At 43.2% G+C, this 20,689-nt stretch overlaps 2 protein-coding genes and 1 long non-coding RNA gene across 4 annotated transcripts; 1 reads left to right on the top strand and 2 right to left on the bottom strand.

Annotated features, from left to right (window-relative positions):
- Nucleotides 1-3,087: 3,087 nt before the first annotated feature.
- On the bottom strand, nt 3,088-6,321 carry LOC119723071. Its single transcript, XR_005270512.1, has 3 exons — nt 6,203-6,321; nt 5,379-5,502; nt 3,088-3,127 (listed from the first exon to the last, which is right to left on the bottom strand). It is a non-coding gene; the product is annotated as an uncharacterized LOC119723071 (long non-coding RNA).
- A 340-nt stretch (nt 6,322-6,661) lies between these two features.
- Nucleotides 6,662-15,227, bottom strand: LOC119723069 (F-box only protein 22-like). Of its 2 annotated transcripts, XM_038193571.1 has the most exons (6): nt 15,197-15,227; nt 14,521-14,669; nt 11,977-12,133; nt 9,787-9,988; nt 9,056-9,392; nt 6,662-8,154 (listed from the first exon to the last, which is right to left on the bottom strand). In XM_038193571.1, exons 2-6 carry the CDS (start codon nt 14,652-14,654, stop codon nt 7,716-7,718), a joined length of 1,269 nt encoding a protein of 422 aa, XP_038049499.1. In that variant the 5' UTR covers nt 14,655-14,669; nt 15,197-15,227; the 3' UTR covers nt 6,662-7,715. The 2 variants fall into 2 exon arrangements, with proteins under 2 accessions (XP_038049499.1, XP_038049498.1); XM_038193570.1 differs by lacking the exon at nt 15,197-15,227 and having other exon boundaries at nt 14,521-14,751.
- Nucleotides 15,007-19,185, top strand: LOC119723068 (periplakin-like). The gene is made up of 7 exons (XM_038193569.1): nt 15,007-15,270; nt 16,121-16,181; nt 16,564-16,668; nt 17,075-17,212; nt 17,309-17,365; nt 17,821-17,953; nt 18,252-19,185. The coding sequence occupies exons 1-7, from the start codon at nt 15,140-15,142 to the stop codon at nt 19,082-19,084; spliced, it is 1,458 nt and encodes a 485-aa protein (XP_038049497.1). The 5' UTR covers nt 15,007-15,139; the 3' UTR covers nt 19,085-19,185.
- Nucleotides 19,186-20,689: the final 1,504 nt, after the last annotated feature.

Genomic DNA, 20,689 nt, shown 5'->3' with positions numbered 1-20,689 from the left:
CAAATCTGGTTTAATGATCTTGTTATACATTTTGCATCTTTGACTCAATTCTTTAAAGACCTGCTTGCATTTTACTCAAACTGTTCATCAAAATTCATTCCGCAAAGTCTGTGAGTACACATTTCGGTACTCAAAATACTCATCGAAATATTCTGCTCACCCTGTATGTTGAAATCACAAAAACTAGGTACTACGCGTTAAGTTACGGAAGACAGATAGTGCCACTCAATGAGTGTGAATATATTTCTTTGGTGCGTGTGGGAATATGTTTTTTGTACAGCGGCCGCTACATAAATTTAAAATAATAAATGGCAGCCGCTGTGCCAAAAAAAAAAATTTTCACACGTACAAATAAAATATATTCCCACTTTTTTATGTGGCGGCCGCCAGATAATAAGTGGCAGCCGCCACATAAAAAAAGTGTGAATATATATTTTTTTGTACAGCGGCCGCCACTTATTATCTGACGGCCGCCACATTATAAGTGGCGGCCGCTGTACAAAAAAATAATTTTTCACACACACCAACGAAAAAATATTCACACTCATTGAGTGGCACTATCCATCTTCCGTATAAAGTGGGTACTGGGAAGAGCTCTAAGTGTATTGTCTCCATGCATGGAAAAAAGAGGGCGCTTTATAGTCAAACAAGCAGAAGCCGGAATGAGGGACACTTCACTGGTTCACTCATGCTGGTTATCGTGTATTTGGTACCAGCATTTATAAGCCATGATGGCGCCCAAATGGCCCTCGTTGATAGGTTTCTCTGTGGAGGGGGGGGGGTGCTTGAGCGCAAGAAGGAGATTCTACCTTCTCGTTGAACGTAGTGACTACTTTCTTGCTGATCTTCCAAGGAAACTTCTCCGTGGTCTCGCCTGCTTCCTCATCCAGCATCCAGGGTTTGGACAGCTCCTTGAACCGTCTCAGGCTCTACTCCTTGGGCTTCTTGTTCAGGTCCGGGATGACCTCCACGTCCGAGCAGTTGATGCGGAACTTGCTGAGCATGTTGGCCATGTTCATCTTCTCCCTGTCCATTTGCTCCTTCTTGCCCGTGGTGGCAAAGACGCGCAGCTTTCTCCCAGTTGGATTTCATGGAGATGAGGTGAGAGATGAGTAGGGTCAAGCCTGGGGGTGGTGGGAGGTGGGGGGGTTCACAAACAAAAATTATACAGAGCACTATTTCCCTTTTACTATAGCAGCCTTTGACATAAAGCATGTGTTTCCTTAGACATGCAGCCATCCAGAATAACCTGAGAGATCTCTGAAAGGCTCCATGATATGAACTGGACACTGAAACATATATTAAAATAATAAGGCCAACCAAGAACAAAACGTGTGGTGTTTTCTATTACATATAAAAACCAACTGTGTGGTAGGGTAGATAAAAATCTGTTTTTGGGGTTTGACATTTCTATAGCCTGAAAATATAGGTGGGATGATAGTCATTGAACTTTTGTTCTCTATTTTGCATGCATTAGTTAACATGTGAATCATTCTGCACTACTGACCAACTTACACAAAAATAAATATAACACTGATAGTGGGGGGGGGGTTGAGCGCAAGGCGGAGATTCTACTTTCTCGTTGGGCATAGTGAATTCTTCCTTGCTGATCTTCCAAGGAAACTTCTCCGTGGTCTCCAGGCTGCTTCCTCATCCAGCATCCAGGGTTTGGACAGCTCCTTGATGATTGTGTTGGTCTTGATCTTACCCAACCCACCTATCTAGACGGAAACCAATCAGGAAGGAAAATTTGAATGCATTTGCTCTAAATAAATTGTGTCCAGGTCTTGGAAAAGACCAACGTTAGCGCTGCAAAAAGCAAAAAACCTGGACAAATCTGGTTTAATGATCTTGTTATACATGTTGCAACTTTGACTTAATTTGTTTAAGACCTGCTTGCAGTTTACCCAAACAGTTCATCAAAATTCATTCCGCAAATTCTTCTTCAAATACTCAACTGTGAGTACACACATTTCGGTACTCAAAATACTCATCGAAATATTCATTAAAATAATTCACCAGAGAAACATAAGACTTGTAAAAAGGTACTCAACTAATACAAAACCTCAGGATTCATTGAAAACAAATGAATCGACTCATAAAGTAGTACTCAGTAAAAAGTAGTCTACTTGTCAAAAAAAACTACTCAACTCATACTCGACTTATATCGCAGACTGCTTCAATCGTCAAGCAGAGTTTGCTTAAAAGACCGAAGTTATCAAACAGTACTTCAATCCATTTAAAACTGGTGTTCCAGAGTCCCTAACTGAACTCAACTAAACTCAACTTAAATAGATTCAACTTTCAAACACAGGAAAAGTTCTTGTATTAATTTTCCATTGATTAGACGCTGGAGTCATTCTGAACGACTGCAACACTCAATCTTTGGACGACTTTCATGTGTAGTTGCTCCTCAATGTTTCAAACATCAAACTTAATTCAACTCTTTGGAATAATTTAGTTCGGCACTTCTCTGAATGCTAGTCTGAAATGCGTGTAGTTGTCAAAAGGTACACAACTCATCAAAATGCACAAAACTTGAGCTATCCACGCATACTCAGGTCTGACCCTGATCCCCCTCATAAGCCTACCTGCATGAGTGCCTGTGCCCCGGTTCTTAGCGTAGGGCTTGCTACCATGGCTGGGAATGCCTTGATCTTCTGAACATCCACCTATTTCTCCTGAGAGTCTGTCAGAAGCTCCATCAAATGTATACTCTGCTCACCCTGTATGAAAGGCGGGACAAAATGTTTCCCCTTAAAGCTTAGCATCTATACTTTACTAAAGAAATTAATACTCTACTAAAATAATAATTAAAAATATAATATCTCTCAAATTGTTCACACAAAAAAGACAAATCACCCACTCTTCATGACATTTATGTTTATGCTACAAACAACTTGCAACTGAAGCAGATTACTTATGATCCGCAATGCTAGGTTCTGATCTCACTGCTTCACAAGGACAAACTTTTGTCAAATCACAGACAACTTGCGACCGTAGCAGATTACTTACGATCAGCACTGCTCAGCATATGAGAAGGCTTGTGTTCTTGGTGATATGGGGGACGAAGTGAACCAGGGCAGGCCTGCATCCAGGGCGACCAGTCAATGCAATAATCTGTGGCCTGTACAGGGAAATACAACAATCCACAAATTGAAAGGAAAAGGGAATAGAACCTGGGACCTCTGGATTGCCGTTCCAGTGCTCTACCAACTGTGCTACCAAGCTCCATCGTCTTTAGTCTCCCACTTTGTCAATGTCTATGTTAAGAAAAGGCATTGGTCAGAGTTGTAATGACTCGAGTCGACTGGAGTCACAATTTTATGCAAAATTTATGTTCACGTTACTTTGCGAATACAGTACGTTACAGCCGCTTGTAGTGTACAAACATACAACGTGTCAGGCCCGTAGGAAGCTATCAATATTTGGTCAGGCTCATCTCAGGGCAGGGAGCTGCTCCATGGTTGATGCGAGCGCGCAGCGCGAAGCCCTAACGGCGTGGGGTTCAGGGCCTGCTTAAGGGCCCCGAAAAAAATGTTGGATTCTAGACGCTCTGTGGTGCGATCTGAGGCAATTTCTGACCACTTTAACCTTTTTTGAGCTATCATCATTTAAACATCATATTCAAGTTTGGAGTAATCCGTCGATATTAAATATCTTGTTGGAAAATTCCAAAATCATTTCAAGAAAGTTGCCGCTGTGAATCAGAGTTAATGAAGGGGAAGGAAATTGGGATTTGCTATCAACAACAGCAAAGCCGTTCCTCATTCTTGACCTTTTATGGGATAGGAATCAAATTGGAGGACGAGAGGCTCTGTGGGCTGATGTATATTTTTAGATTTTTTGTTTGCAACCAGCTTGTAGGGAAGATTTCCGTTTATTTAAGACTTACTTCACCGGTATGGATACCAGTGTATGTACAATGATTGAGCTTCCGAGCGTATTTGTTAAGTTTTTTGCTCTTTCTAAAAAAAATACATCAGCTCCCAGAGTCTCTCGTTTTCCAATTGATTCACATCCCATAAGGTAAAGAATGACAAACGGCCTTGTTGATAGCAAATCCCACTTTCCGTCCCTTCATTAACTCTGATTGACGGCGGTAATTACTGTCTTTGAATGATTTTGGAATTTTCCAACAAGATATTAACTTCAACGGATTATTCCCTGAATTTTGCTTGCACAAAACCGGTTCTTCCTTGCTATTTTCTCATTTAGAAAACCACCTTTTTTAAGAAAACAAAAGTACAAGTCTGAGGAAAATGGTGGCGGCCAAACGCCATTCCGTTTAACTTAACATGTAGGCCTAGTGGCGACATGTTTGATTACGCTTTCCCTTTAAACACAAACACAAAACAAAACAAAACACACAAAGAAAACAATAAAAATGTGGGGGAGGGCAACGGGGGCCATGCCCCCCCCCCCCCCCCTAAAAAAATGAACTCTTTTTTTTAGTGGCGTCGCAATAAAGGCAGACACTGCGTACACCACCATCTCTTCCTTTAAAAAAAATGGTTCAAATGGTCAGAAATTGCCTGCAGATCGCACCACAGAGTATCTAGAAACCCCAACAAAAAATTTAAAAAATGGGGGTCCTTTTTTGGACCCACTTTTTGGGGGACCAAATCCCCCCCCCCCCCCCCCTCCAAACAAAATGTGATCTGGATCCGCCCTTGGGGCCATGCAAGGCCTTGTATACATTAAAAAAAATATGCCTGTTATTATTGGTACGGCTATAGCCGTACCTGCCGTACCGCTTCCTACGGCCTTGCAACGTGTCACAGACTCCCGCCTTGTGGTTCTGGAACGCACAAAATAATATTCCGGAACCGGACTTTAAACGCATTTTCCAATCCGTGGTTTCATCATTGGCTTCGGGCGATTTCTTATTAAGCTATAGGATTCCAACAACGTCTAAATGTATATCCTCCTTTTAAAAATCAAATAGATACTTGCCCACTTTTAAAAATTCAGAAATATGTGTATAATGCAGTTTGGTTTTGATGTTGTCAGCGATCAGCAACACCTCATGTGCGAGCTTGTGCGGTTCAGTTTCTAAAGAATGAGTGTCATATTTGGTAGAATTCTGTATTCCATTGTACAACACTGTATTTATTCCTGGATGAATCCATACAACCATAGAGTGCTGGGGCGGTTTGGGGCGGTATAAGGAGTAACAGGCAGGGAACTTTGAGGGGCAGGGACTAATGGGTTCATTGGATTATGCTTAGTGCTTTTTTTAATCATTTGGATAATGGCTAAGTGAACATGCTTCTATAGACGAGCTACGTTCATTTATCATTGATTATCTGGTGATCCTAAATTGAAGGTTATGCGACTCTGCAAATATCACAAGAAGGAAGATTGTGTTGACTTACCAATGGCTATGCAGGCAGCTGTGATAAAGAACGCCAGGATGTGGGCTCAACGTGGCTCATCCCCCGGCCTAGAACCAGCAGCACAGAACTCTAACTTGGGCAAAATCTTGTCCTTGTACAAAGCCTTCAGAAAAAAGAAAAAAACAGTCAATTGTTATTCAATGATCGTTAACTTGGTTATCGTTAAGATCGCAGTAAATCATTAAGTTAACACAACCTAGATATACCTCATTAAATCTGACACCGTGGCAGCGAGGAGATTTCGACCTTTCTATGAATATGCCTTTGCATGAGCATGACGACTATTTATAAAAGATATAGACATTTTGTATATATCATACTCGGCAATAGGGATATAGTCAGTTGAAAGAGCTTGGGACAGGTGTGTACAAATTTACGCGCAAGACCCAGACTTTGTTTTTAAGGGAATTACTGAGAAAACAACCATATTGGCAATGAGGATATTTTTATTATGGAGTAGATTAACCATCTTGGTTAGGAAGATATGTTTTAGAAGGGTATTATTTAGAAGGGTATTAAGGAGGAAACTAACCATATTGGCTGGGAGGATATTTTTTCTAGGAGGGAATTATGGAGGAGACCACCCATCTTGGGTAGGGGGATATTTTTTGAAAGGAATTAAAGCGTTTTATAGCCGAACAAGCAGAAGCCGAAATGAAGATCAGTACATTGGTTCACTCATGCTGGCCACCATGTATATAATGTATGGGTACCAGCATTTACAAGCCACAATAGCGCCTAAAGGGCCCTCATTTATAGTTTTCACTGTATGGGGGTACTTGAGCGCAAGAAGGAGATTCTACCTTCTCTTTGAGCGTAGTGACTCCTTCCTTGCTGATCTTCCAAGAAAACTTCCTACTTCCTCATCCAGCATCCAGGGTTTACAGCTTCTTGAACCGTCTCAAGCTCTCCTTGCCGGGAAGGGGGGGGGGGGTGGGGAGAAGCAAGGTAAGGTGCCCCCTGCCCCCCCCCCTTCCTCTCTCTGGATACGCCACTGATGCATGGTGAAGTATTGAATTTTATGTTTTTCACATCGAGACAAACGAAAAGTGTCGCTGAGATTTGGAACAGCATTGAAACGCTTAATATGGCTTGATATGTGGCCAGGTGTACTCAATGTGACCGTGCGGTTTTCTAAAACACCGCGCAGGCCACAGAATCCCCTCAAATCGTGTTTAATGAGGGCCCAATGTGACGGTACTTGTGGAGATGTTGGCGGTTTAATTTGAACGGGACACACTGAAAACACAGCACAACTTATCAATGTTGATACAAGACACTCGCAACTTATTTACAAGTGTGTTTTTAATGCAATCTTTAAAAATGCACCTTCGTGTCCCATTTAATCCTATTTTCAATTTTTGTTTTGCCATTTTCAAGGGTATTTTGGTTAATTTTTGTTTACGCTGTTGTGAATTTTCATATTCATGAACAAAAGTGTGATGTCATTACAAGCAATAAACCACAATGTCACAGCTACGTCAGCACCAAATGTTGCCAGAATTTGGGATATTTAATCGCTGTCATATTTTATCTTTTCTTTGGTGATTTGTTGATGTGTCTGTACATGGCAGTATTAACCAATGAGCAAACTTTTCTCACAAATGTTTCCATGAACAAAGTTTTGGGTTCAAAACTGAAAAGTGTCTTCCTGATATGACATCACAGCAACAGCGCCCTCAGTTGTCTGAAAAAGCATGGACAATGTTAAAGAAGTGCACTTTCACATAAAATGAACCAAAAAGGGATCTCAAATAATATTCATATATTTAAGAGTGGAAATTTAGTTGCATAAAATGTTTCTTAGAATTCACTACAGGGACGTTTAAGTAAAAGTATTGCCATTGAACTTGTGACACAGTTTTTAGATTGCCGCACGATTCCAAAAAAAGTCGGGCAACAGTATTTTCAAAATGGTGGGCGGAGGTGATTCAACAGCTGTTTCATGAAAAAACAAAATCATACACAAACAGCCGTTGTAAATACTGTTATTATCCTCGTCCAAGATGTTTAGGTTTAAAACGTTGCGCAGCTCTGCCAAGTTTTGTGAATCGTTTTGTTAAGTTTATTGCGCAGCTGTGCCATTGTGTACCTCCTACGCATTGCGTAAGTTACGCACTGTTTCGTGAAATGGACTGCTGGTCCTTCCTTACTCCCTGTTTGTAGCCAAGCGAGGGGGCTCTTCCGCACAGAGTCCATAGCAACGGTGTCTCAAGTCTGGAGAGTTGAAAGTTCAAATGTCAACAAGTCAGTTGACCAGTTATTTTCCTAATTTCAAGTGCAAAGTAAAGAGATCACTCACTAATGCCTCACTATTCAGCCAAATGACAGCAAGCATACTACACAAGTGAACGACTTCTCCAAATTCTGCAGTTTCTTCAGCGCATTCCTGTGCCTGAGGTCTGCCGAGCCTTGGTCTGCACTCTCCTGCACCGATCTCCCCAGGGTGAAGTTATCACAGCCGTACTCCCCGCCCCCAAAGAACCCCACAAGGGGCGTGTCGGGAAAGACCTCGTGAAAGGCTCCGCTTTCCACATCCTCGGCCTGGTAGAAATGGCGCCCTCGCCCAACGCAGCTGAACAAGAAAGCCAGGCTGTGTTTCCCTGGCAATCCCAACTTCTTAAGTTCCTGGAATTTTGAGCGAGCTTTGTCCCGGGTGGTGACACTGTTATCAAGAACCACAGATGCTGCCCTCACGTTGGGTCCAGAGAACGTCACTGTCAGACAACTGGGCAGTTTCTTGGAGTTTGTTCCCCTGCAAAGAATGCAATTTGACATTATTTAATCCAGTAATACCCATGATGATACTAACCATGGTCAGCTATGATCCATCTGGAATCTGCAAAGTATGTCTCTCCAGAAACATGTTCTAATAGAGACATGTCCAAGTCTGCATGTTTGACGTTGTTTTTGCTTTCTATTCCTGGTCCCAGAGAGCCAGCTTATAGTCCGCCCTGCCCTGCAAACAGGACGCTGGGATACTCTGAGGAGCTTCACAGAATCTTGTGTTCAAGGAAATGACCTATGACCTATGTATAAAGCATCTGACTGCAGCTGTTCAAGACTGCAGTTAGACAATGGGCGTAAATGCTATCCAAAAACTTCCCATAGAAATACACACATTTCATACCGGATGTGATTTCTTTTCCATAGCGGACTATGTGGACACATTTTGAGCGTCGCATAATGCAATCATTGACCGAAACGGAGCCTGAGCAAGAGAACGGGAATCGCAAATTTCATACATTATATATCACTTTTTAACGAAAGCATTTATGAATTGGAATAAACGAGTAATGAATCAGTCTTAACGGCCGTTTAAAATTGAAACCTTGCAGGGTCATGGCCATGATGACTCGCAGGTCACAGGTCACGCGAAATCTATCCAATCAGAGCGTGAATTCATCAGCCCTTCCCAGCGTCCTGTTTGCAGGGCGGGGGTACAAGCGAACACAACGGTCTGCACACGGTCCGCCTCCACAGACAACACAGACTGTGTTTGTGTGAACAAAAGGCACAAGGTATTAGCGTGTTTAGACATCACCCGGAGGTGAGTCCAGGCATTCTTGATGTCTATAACCCGTCAGCCGTGCCTGTGCACAAACACAGCCAGTGTGTGTTATCACGGCCTCCGGCGCAAACTGGTTAATACTTACGTTTCGTTAGTGCGAGTCTGATCATCCATGCCGACGTTTCGTGCGATCCCACCAACAATGACGGGCATCGTGCCAAATTCCTCCTGGAAGCCGCGCTGCAAGAGTTCGAAGAAGCGGCCCCCTCTCTGGGGGCCCCCGCTACTGAAGACCAGAACGCATTTGGTGTCTGCTGGCATGCCATGCCTCGCAACGTAGGCCTCCATCTCTGACCTGGTTAATTTGTTGCGATAGTGTCGCTGGCATTCCACCGTCACTCCATCCATGTTGGGCAGCAGGGCACAGGCCGTTCCCCAGCTACCCTCCGTTTCCCCCGCAGGGCTCAGATCAGGCTTGCATCCTGAAGACAATCACCAAAGTTTCTGATTCAGTTGATTCAGAAGGATTGCTGACTGACCTATCACTTACTAAACAAACCTTCACGACACTAGAGAAACAACTTGACTTAACTCATGGGCTACCTAGGATCAGGGCCTGGCCTGTCATGACCTACTTGCCTGAGTCTAATCACTTTAGCAGATCCCTTGAGCAATAGCCACATATCTGGTCGAGATTGATGACTGTACTTTCAGTTAGCCTTACAATACACACACACGGACACACGGAAGGAATACACGATCACAATATCTCCATACGGCATAAACTCCAGGAGGATAAAAAGGGAACCAGGTACCGGCCAATTTCGGTATGGATACCCATGTATACCCCACCCCTATTAATTACTCCTTCCTCACCCATTGTGCCGTCAGAATGCACGAACACGACGGAACTTTCCACTGGCAATTTGGAGCGGACAGCTTCCAGCGATTTCTGTAGCGTTTTTCTGGTGCCACTGGAATTGGTTTCCTCGTGCCCAAAATCGGTTTCCTCCTGGAATTCTTCCAACGACAGACATTCTGAGAACACGATGGCATGGCGGGGTAGGCTTCCAAGGGTCTGAAAAACGGACAACCACAATAGGACACAGGTAATGATACTGACACCACTTTACGATATACATGTACGCCAAATTAGGTACATGTACATGTACCGTGAACTGGGGCTCATGGTAAACATGGTAAAAAATGTGAGACTCTCAATACTGTATGAGAGTCAGAAAGTGTAAGATAAAGAAAACATCCAATACAAAGAAAATAGACTACCACATGAAATAACCAGTCCAACAACCCTTTAAAGCTACAGTCCATCATTTGTAATTTGTGCATTTTGTACGTTTGAAGCAACAAAAGAGTTCAAAATCTAATGAAGGATACTGAGCAACTAACCTGATGAAGTTTCAGCTAAGCTTCAGCTGTACATTCCGAGAAAAACAGCATTCTTAGATCTCAATTTCAAATCAAAAGTTACTGAATCATGTTTTGAATTCTGCCTGAATTGCACCTATACGCGACGTAGCGCACTGATCCGACGAATTATAACAACCGCGCGCATGTGTGCGTCGTTCCAATACTTGTGCGCGCTGCGCTGAATAACAAAACGAACTACTAATTTAAATTTTCCTACGGTGCTTCTTAAGAATCACCGTTGGAAATGCCTTCTTTCGTTAATTACTTCAAAATGACAGCTTCCCAGAAAGAATAATTTCACAGGGAGTTTAGTTCCCTTACTATCTTTCAACCAAGTTTGTTTTTCAACAATAATTACGCCAGTTACTTTTCGGATGGCTGCAAATGATGGACTATAGCTTTAATACAGTACTGCATCAATCAACTGTGTCAACAGAATCATCTGGTGTCTACGGCTCCGTGCACAAGTACCCCATCAACGGCCAGAAAAGGAGAGTTGGGGTTACCTAGACTGGCGCCAACTATGCCTGACGTTCACGCGATGCGAGGGCGGTGCGACTTTAACTTTTGCACATTCAGGAAGTTGTGCGTACTGCACGCGCGAACCAGTACAGTACAGTATGCACACGCTGTGTGTCCTGTCAACAGAGCTCTCAAAAGAGGTAAAAACACGCCCTCTTTTGTTGCATCACGGAGCCCGTAGTTTCTATTTCTACACATTTTTGTAGTCATACCACCAGACTACTGATGAGGGGTCAATTTTATTTTCAAAAAATTGGACACGCACCAGTCTAGTTTTAGACCTCAAATTCAAATCGCTTGGCTTCACTCTCAGGTGCAACATCTTAAAGAGAAGTCTCTCGAGACTTACAAAATTGAATTGAGACCTAGAGTTTGGCTGGTGAAATACTGAGGACCTTGTCTTTGCCTTATGACAGTTTTGGAGAATTTTGTCAGGGAAAGAGTGAGCAATATTGGCCTACTTTTGTTTTGCATGTTTTTCAGCACTCAAGGTGTCAGGTCTCTGTCGGAGTTGTAATGATTCACTGTTTTTTGTGACTCGAGTCGAGTCGAGTCATTAGGGCAAGAAGTTTGAGTCGAGTCGAGTTACAGTGTGTAGTCGAGTAGAGTCGAGTTGAGTCAAGTATTTAGCTCGAGCAAATTTGAGTCACAAATATTTGAACAGTATATACAATAAATAAACACAAGAGAGAAAATCAATTTTTGGCGTTTTGAATTTTACACTCCGGCTACTACATGTGGTGGCACCACATTTGACTCTCAATGAAATGAAAACGGGGTGCCGGGTGATCGCCATTCAACTAATGTATCATGTAATATGTATACATTATTAGCGAACACTCTAACATGTCATGAACAAAACCGACACTGGCGTAAGTCATTGCAAATATTTTTCGCAAAGTTTTATTTTTGAGACTCGAGTCTTGTAAGCCTTCCTCAAGTCGAGTCATTCTGATGAGGAACTCGAGTCGGGTTGAGTCATTTGCTCGCAGGGACTCAAGTCGAGTCATTTGCCCTTAGGGACTCAAGTCGTGTCACCAAAATTGTGACTTGAGTCGGACTCGAGTTGAGCCATTGAATCAAGTCATTACAACTCTGGCTTCCGGTTGGCTGTACCTTAAGGCAAGCATTCAGATGAGCTCCAAATGGCCCGAGTTGATCCTCATTCCCATGACTGACTTCCTCAGCCTCGATTCTACCAAACGTTGCCCAACCTATCTCCTCTCTGTGATGCAAAACTCGCTTCACCTCTGCGTACCATGCTTTGCACACTCTAAAGAAAAGGAAAACACATATTTTTGTATCAAAGAAAAAGTTCACACAGTTTGTAAGTTTTGTAAAAACTGAAAAACTTTATCCAGATGCTACTTTGTCCATTGTATTTGTAAACAAAGTTGGGCACAAGCAGTCAATTGCGCTGTGCTCGATTTGGACCTAACTCACCCTGAGTGGAGCGCTAGAACTTTGGTACCCGCCATACAAGCTTGTACGGAGGGTACCTAGCACTCCACTCAGTAGAGCTAAGTTGGACCCAACTTACTGCCTTTTTAACATTCCGACATGGTCTGGCAATGCTGTGGCCAGACCATGTCCGAATGTTAAAAAGGCAATAAGTTGGGTCCAAGTTACTCGGACTTATATAAGTCGTCCTGAACAGTCGACTAACGTAAATGGTTCCTTCACGGCTAGATGTAGGGGTTGGAAAAAATGTTGCAACCTGACACAACGTTTTTCTTCATATAACCTATCATCTCAATGAAGGTCAGTTATTGCAAAAATGATGATAAGACTAGTAAATTGGCCACATTTATGGGACCAGTCAGGTTGCAACATTCTTTCCTAAAAGTAATTTTCTATCGAGTATAAAGAGGGCGAGTAATATGCTTCTAAAGCGTAAATCAACTACAAACATGACAAATAAAGCCTAAATAAAAAAATGTGAAAATCAAAATTTGACAAAGTTCTACAAGTACAAACAAAGTTCTCCTATTCGGATCGGGTACTCCTAGCCCCACTGGTGTGGCCGCGGTATGCTGCGCTGAACCTCTGGCCACACACCGTGGTAACGCGCACTACTGAGGACGTTTTCATACAATTTTCAGGCAGTTTCTTACATATGGTTGTATTCTATGATGTCCCATCTATCACTTCTGGGATGCTTAGGTGTAATGATGTTCAATTTTCCGAGATATTCTTGAATCTTTCTGGAGCCCATATGCACTCGTGAAACATCTGGTGATGGCAACCATTTTGAATGTGACAAGAGATGACCTCAAGCTGTGACGTCGCGTTTATGCAAATTGCTTGTCGAGCGAGGGCGCGAGTTGCAAATGCGACGGCTGTTTCCTGTACCATGCATTTATCGTCTGGGGGCCATGTGCAGTCATCTCTATTCAGGTTCAGCGCAGCACACCGCGGCCACACTAGTGGGGCTAGGGTACTCCTAGAACTATGAGGCTCCACGTAGTACGTGGAGCCTCATAGTTCTAGGAGTACGGATCGGGTACATCACCCCATCATGTACATGTTCCAAGCATGCCAAGTGTGGCCGAATTTACGGAGTTAGTCCAGACAATTTTTTAGTCCGAGTAACTTGGACCCAATTAACTTATCGCCTTTTTTAACATTTGGACGTGGTCTGGCGATACTATCGCCAGACCATGTCCGAATGTTAAAAAGGCGATAAGTTTGGTCCAAGTTACTCGGACTAACAATTTTTATGGGGCTAGCACTAGTGACATAGCCCGACTGCGTCTGGCCGTACAGTACTATCGCAAGCTCTGTAGTACGGCCAGATGCTGAATGCTTCCAAAAAGACTGAATTTTTGTGGCCGCCGATGTAGCGATTTTGCTACATCTTTCGATCGCAATTATCTTTTCATCCAGGACACAAATTTCCAAAGTTAAGGTTTGTAGTCGTAAAGCAACTCATACCTTTTCGAAAAAACGTTGTTTGGTCTCAATATTTTCATCCATCTGGCCACAAGACGAATTTCAGTCATCAGATTCCACAAATATCGTCCCCCATGCGATCCCCCATGCAATTTCAAAATGTCGGCCGCGCTGTAATGTATGCAATATGCAGACGCGCCCGCGCAAACTCATGAATATGCATAAACAGTCTGTGACGTACGACCTCGTGTTTTTGGACGTACGGCCCCGCCGCACGCACGTCCAAAAACACGAGGTCGTACGTCACAGATTATTATGCATATTCATGAGTTTGCGCGGGCGCGCCTGCATATTGCATACATTACAGCGCGGCCGCCATTTTGAAATCGCATGGGGGATCGCATGGGGGACGATATGACTGAAATTCGTCTTGTGGCCAGATAGATGAAAATATTGAGACCAAACAACGTTTTTTCGAAAAGGTATGAGTTGCTCTACGACTACGAACCTTAACTTTGGAAATTTGTGCCCTGGATGAAAAGATAATTGCGATCGAAAGATGTAGCAAAATCGCTACATCGGCGGCCACAAAAATTCAGTCTTTTTGGAAGCATTCAGCGTCTGGCCGTACTACAGAGCTTGCGATAGTACTGTACGGCCAGACGCAGTCGGGCTACTAGTGACAGTACTGTGCCTAGGCCCTATGCCTTTTTTGTGCAAAAACTTCACTGTTTTATGTGAACTAAATCAATCAATCAATGATAATACCCAGAGCAAATCCCTAATGTTTTCGCCGGCAAAAATGAAAAAGTTCTCCGGATGAACTCCTGGCTCTCAGTCAGAATCCAGCAACTCGAGAAATTTGGTGAATTTCCACCTTGAAAATTCCCATCTCGCTCCATTTCGCCCCGTAGTTTCTTCATGCGGAAGACCAAAAATGCAAAATGAAGGACAATACTAGTCTACACAATTATTTTACTCGCATAAACCAAAACAACAGCTGAAAATGACAGGCGTAGAGTTCAAAGGTCACAAAATAATTAAGTTATGGATATAAAAATATAACATGTTTTCCATCATTTTAGAAATAACTATATTCCAAAATTTAGAATGAAAGAAATATGAATATCCTTTTATTTAGATTGAGGTCGTAAAATCCATAGCCAAATAAACATATTTATATTTTTGAAAGTTACTGTTTTTTATCAGTTTGGAACGAGCCATGTTGTCAGAGAAACGAAGTGGGCGCTGCCATTTTGACAGTTTTGGATGAGTGGCTTGTTGAAGTTCATTAAAATTTCATTTTTGACCGTTTCATTGAAGTAAATGCAAAATCTTCAGGAAAACTAAATGTATGGGAAACACGTGAAACTTTCTGATAACAATAATGGGCCATGGAGCCAGCACGAATGTGAAGAAATTAACGATCAGTCAGAGTGCTCACGGATCACCGAGGAAGTCGAATGGGGAAGCGGAAGCAGCGGACGAAGAAAGGGCGCCGTCCCCGGCGAAACTCGGGTAGGCTACGCGCTGCGCCACGCTCGCCTAGCGCGGTCGGTGCTTGGGGGGGGGGGGGGGGGTCAGACAACTCGACCGTTGTTGAGACAACGGAAAAAAATATTGCAACCTGACGCTAAGCCTACCTTCAAGTTTGAAACAGAAAAATACCACATTTTTTTGCTTAGGCCTATCTTATTCTCACTCAGACTGAGTCAGACTGAGAGAGTCAGAGAGACAAGGAAATGTAGGACTAGGAATGTGTTGATAAACTAAGTAATAGTCTTGTAGGCAAATGTGTGGCCAACTTAGTTAATTCGAAGTGGCTATCGTTACAGCAGCTGTTGTTTAGCGCCCTCTACGATACTTTTTTGATACACACGCAGGTATATAATTATTTGTTTCCCCACGTTTTAGCGAGCAGTGCGACAGCTCAGTCGATAGAGGGTAGGATTTTGCACCGTGAGGTTGCGGGTTCGCATCTCAGTTTTGCACTCGAATTTTTTTCCTTTTCTAACCTGAGGCTTTGGAGGATTTTTTTTTAAAGGGAAATAAAGTCCGAATTTCATAACGATCAAATTCACTTTTTTTTTTCCTTCTAATGTTATATTTTCTTCTCATATTTTTATAAAAGTTGCAGTCTACCGTAATGATAGAAAATGGGAAGCGCGTTACGGCTGCCGTAACAATAGCCACTGCGTAGTTAATTTGTACATGTCATGCATCGGTTGAGGGCTTCAACTGCGATAATACTAGGGCGTCCTGTCTAAGTAGCAACCAAGATCTGTCATCAAAATGTAAACAAAAACAAACATTTTTCATTTCCATTGTTTGTTGTGATTTTCCTTTCTAAAATTCATTCTTATCAAAGGTGGACAAGATCTAGCTCAGATGGATGCATTGTTGAAAACCTGAATACAAGTAAAACCAAGGTAAGTCGCTGTGGTAACACAAAAGATTCGCTTGTACCCCCGCTCTAAAAACAGGGCGCTGGGGAGGTCTGATGAGCTGCACAGAATCTTGTGAAGGAAAAGGACCTGGCATTCTGGGTAACTTATCCTGACCTATGTATTGACACATCTGGCTGCAGCTGTTTAAAACCGCAGTTAGCTAATGCGCGCAAATGCTATCCTAAAACTCTTTCATAGAAATGCACGCATTCCATACCAGATGTGTAATTTACATAACTAAGCCTTGCCAAGAAAAAGATTGATGTCCAAGACGTTTTTATAACGATGAATATGTGTAACTGTTTGTATTCATTTATTGTTGTTGTTTCAATTGCTGTTCTTAAAATCTGTTGTTGATGTGTAGGTAGAGCTCTTGGAACAGCAATTGGAAGAATTCAAGGAGCTGTTCCGTCATGCGGATGTGAAAGCTGAAGAAGCCCATGCTAGGGCTGTTACACTTGAGCAACAGGTAGGATACATCCTGGACAGGATACCATGATGCTAAACTTGTTATCATTGGGTGAGGGTCAGAGAACATCTCAGAAGTCAGAACGATCCTGTTCCGTATGAAACATTCCTTTTTAGGAACACTGTGTGTTCAGGCCATTCCTGAGTAATCAAGCACGTGAGATCACCAGCCGTTCCTGGGCTGTTCCCAGTAAGAACAATGCATGTTCCTATAAACAGGTGCTTGTACCCTGGTTGAACTTTTGAAGCACCCTGACTTAACAAAACGACACAGATCAGTCTCAGGATCAAGCCTGAAAACAGTTAAAAATTACTTTATTTTCCTACCTACGCGACCTGCATAATTTCTTGGGTGTTACAGTAAACACAATTCTTTTTCACTTAATGTGACCTTTTTTGGGGTGTAGATGGCAGAAGTTGAGGGCACCAACTTTGAGCTTCTAGATCGAGTATCGGAACTCGAGCAACAACTGGAGGAATCTAAGGACCAGACGTCACCTGACGCGGAGAGAGAATTTTCTCAAATGTTACTGGAGAAAGATCAAGTGAGAACTCTGTTTTGCGTTATTTTTTTACATTTTAGGACACTGATTCTCCTAAATTTGGTTTATTTTGAGTTTTGTGGCGTTCTCTTTCTTCAGATTGTTGAAAAGCAGGAACAGCAGATCAAAAGTTTGGAGGAAGACTTGGCGAAAATGGTGAGTTCTGTCGTGCTTCTACGTAGCACATTTGTTATAGAGATTCATGGCTTTGAAATAGTACTAGCCCTGCGTACAAATTCCAGTGACCATCGTTCCAGGCTACCCAAACTTGCTTCCTAATTGGTGAAAAAAATCTGTGAAAAATTAAGTGACCTAGCTGTTGAAATTTACATCAAAACACCTTTCGGTATTAATAAATATAGGATCACATTAAACCGAGTCATCATGTGGTTTTGTTTGTGTTTTACGGAGTGATAGTATGCGTGCGCAATACACTAGCAATCGCTGCACGAACAAAGGTTGGAGAAGCTTAGCACAGTATAGAGCTCGAGGTGGCGCAGCGCAGCGCGGCGAGGTACCGCACATATGTACACTAGTATTCGCGTTCACATCGTTTAGATTCGTGAGTATCAAGCAGACTTTTTGTTCTGTTTGTTGTTTTCTAATTTCAGCGCATCAAACTCAAGAAGAGGCTGCGGGCCGCGCAGACGGAATTGGCCGAGGCGAAACAGGAGGCGGGCCTCAAGGTCTACAGCCTGAAGGACCAACTCACGTCGCTGCAAGAGGAGAACGCAAAACTCACGGGTGAGCGGCTTTGTGGTTGAGTCCATCACAAGTCAGTCACGAGGAATGAGATTAATAATAAGAGAAGGAACGAGTCACATTTAGACTCGACTAAAAATCCAATTTCCCATCAAGCACCATGGACAAGTAGTTAGACAACTGCACAGAAGGTTGTGGGTTCGAGTCCCACTCAAGTTATAAGCCCTCGGAAAAAGCATCTAAAAAGGCCAACTACTCAAAAGCAGCTCTGGTAACTAAATTTGTGAGCAGTGCCTAGCTTTGCTAAAGTTCTTTTCCAAATTCATGATTTCATTTTTAGAGCGGTTGGACAGAGCTCATCAAGTTTCCAGTGCGCGGAGTCGTCAGTGTGGTGCCGTTCCCGCCACGCCCATTGATCGCATCACTGAAGACACGCCCACGGAAGATGACGGGGATTGGGAAGACGGTCGAACCAAAGTCATCTTGGAGATTTCTAGTCAGCTGAGTGCCCAAGAGCAAAGGATATCGGAACTAGAGGAGGCAGTCCGAGAACGGGAACAAACGATACAGACCCTGCGGGCACAACTGAAGGCACACCCCCGTCCTCCAAGTGGGTCACAGAAGAATCAAAGCGCAGCGTTCCGCTCTCGAAGTGCAGAGAAGAGATCAGAACTCCCTGTTGGTGATTCCTCAAAAGAGACTGCTAGCGACGAAGACGGATGTCACCAGTCTTCTGTGAGAAGGCAGAGAACCTCTTCATCATCTAGGAGAGAGGGTCATCGGAGCTCCTCGTCGGGGAGACGTGAAACATCACAGGAGCAGAGACCGACAGATAAACCATCAAATGGCAGTTATTCAAACCGTGAGATTAGGAATGTTAGTAGTGCCAGCAGTGGGAGATTGAGACAGCAATCGGCAAACAGTCTGGACTCGGCGATATCAGATCGCAGCGACTCAAGCAGCGCAAAGGCCTCCTCCGCTGGTTCCAGTCGGGAGAGACGCAGACTCAGAAACCAGCTAGTCCGTCAATCATCAGCCGACGAGAGGACCACTGCTCAGTCAGAAATCCAACTGCATGATAGGGATTCGGGAATCGGAATCACATCGGATGCAAAATTAAAAGACGATGATGATTTAGAGCAGATGATGGAAGACATTGTTGGAAACAGTTGATGGAAATAAATGCAATCTACTTTAAATCCAATTCTTCTCTATATCTGCCAAATTGAAGTGATAATAAATTCATATGAAATCAGGATTTTGTGGTAATGTCAGAGTGGATTTGCAGTAAATATTTGTCAAAGCCTTTCATCAGTCCAAATGTAGTCTCGGCCAAAGAGGCTAGTGATCGATAGTGGACGGTGCACATAGTGCTCCCTCTAGTGGCACAACAATAAGACCAGCGCGCCTACTCACCCTAACATCTTTGCCATTTCATTTCAGCGGTTTAATTTTTTCTATATTTTCTCACTAGGCTTTCCTAGGGAAGCAATCAGCGATCAAGAAATGTTTGCCAGACAGTTGTAAACATAAAGACTATATACGTGCGGATCCTGGGGATGTGTAGCGCGCGCCGGCCGTGCACATGCTGTAGGCGCATCGTACGCGTATAGAGTAAGGTTGCAGACCAGTAAATCGGTCCGAAATTGCCTACGCCGGCCAAATCACGATTTGCATGCCCTCAAAATCTTCAGTATTTGAGCATTCTGTGGGCCATGAACTTGAGGGTTTTAAAAAAATATGGGTGGGAGCCGTGCACAGCTAGGACTGTGAGTTTGTAGTTCCGTTCAATTTTAATGAAACTGGGCCCTTTAAAGCGCTCTATTTTACCATAACGTGTAGGCATTGTTTTTCAAAATGACGATGGGCTTCAGGACAATTTTCAGGGGTGATCATCTTCGGATGGAAATTTCTCCTGAAAGTCATCAGTTGACCCCCCCCCCCCCCAAAAAAATGAATAGAAAATAAGATGACGAAATAAGCTTTAATTTGATGTGTGTCTCGAACACCGTGGAGAATTGTGAGTATTTTTCCCAAAAATCCAAAGTGGGAGCATTTGCCATAGTGGTCTAGGGAAGTTTATTTACTGGCCTGCAACCATATAAGTCCGACACCTCATCAGTCAGATGTCGGAAAATTTCTTTTCAAAACGCAGACCGTTTGGCTTTAAAAACGGCGAAATTGTGTAAAAATAGCCAAACACCAACTCCCTGATTATTGGGCCTCCATCTGAACGCAGGCTTGATAAAATTACGGTTGAAAAATTGGTCCTATTTGCCTGAGAAAATGGATGGATGCAACTTGTAAAATGGCTACATGCAGGCTTGGGAACGATGTACATACGTCTGGGGCTCACTCCAAAAGTGTCAAGTCTGAAGCCTTGCCGATTTGTCAGCTTGTTGGCCTATTCATCCGCTATCCAACAAGCTATAGTTTGTCAAAATCCATCGATGTTAAGGTACCTTTAGACGGCGACACATGAGAGCCATGTCGGCTGGCGCTGACAGCCCTTGCTATGGGACTTACTGCACAAAAACGAATCTGGGGGCATCATGTACCTACGTCTGGAGCTCACTACAAAAGTTTCAAATCTGAAGCCTTGCCGATTTTTCAGCTTGTTGGCCTATTCATCCGCTATCCACAAGCTATAGTTTGTCAAAATCCATTTATGTTAAGGTACCTTTAGACCGCGACACATGAGAGCCACGTCGGCTTGCGTTGACAGCCCTTGCCATAGGACTTACTGCACAAAAACGAATCTGGGGCATCATGTACATA

This window comes from Patiria miniata, unplaced genomic scaffold (assembly GCF_015706575.1).
Source record: "Patiria miniata isolate m_02_andy unplaced genomic scaffold, ASM1570657v1 HiC_scaffold_16, whole genome shotgun sequence".
Lineage (NCBI taxonomy): Eukaryota > Metazoa > Echinodermata > Asteroidea > Valvatida > Asterinidae > Patiria > Patiria miniata.
The sequence above is the reverse complement of the archived record's forward strand: the minus strand, read 5'-3'. Positions and strand labels throughout refer to the sequence as shown.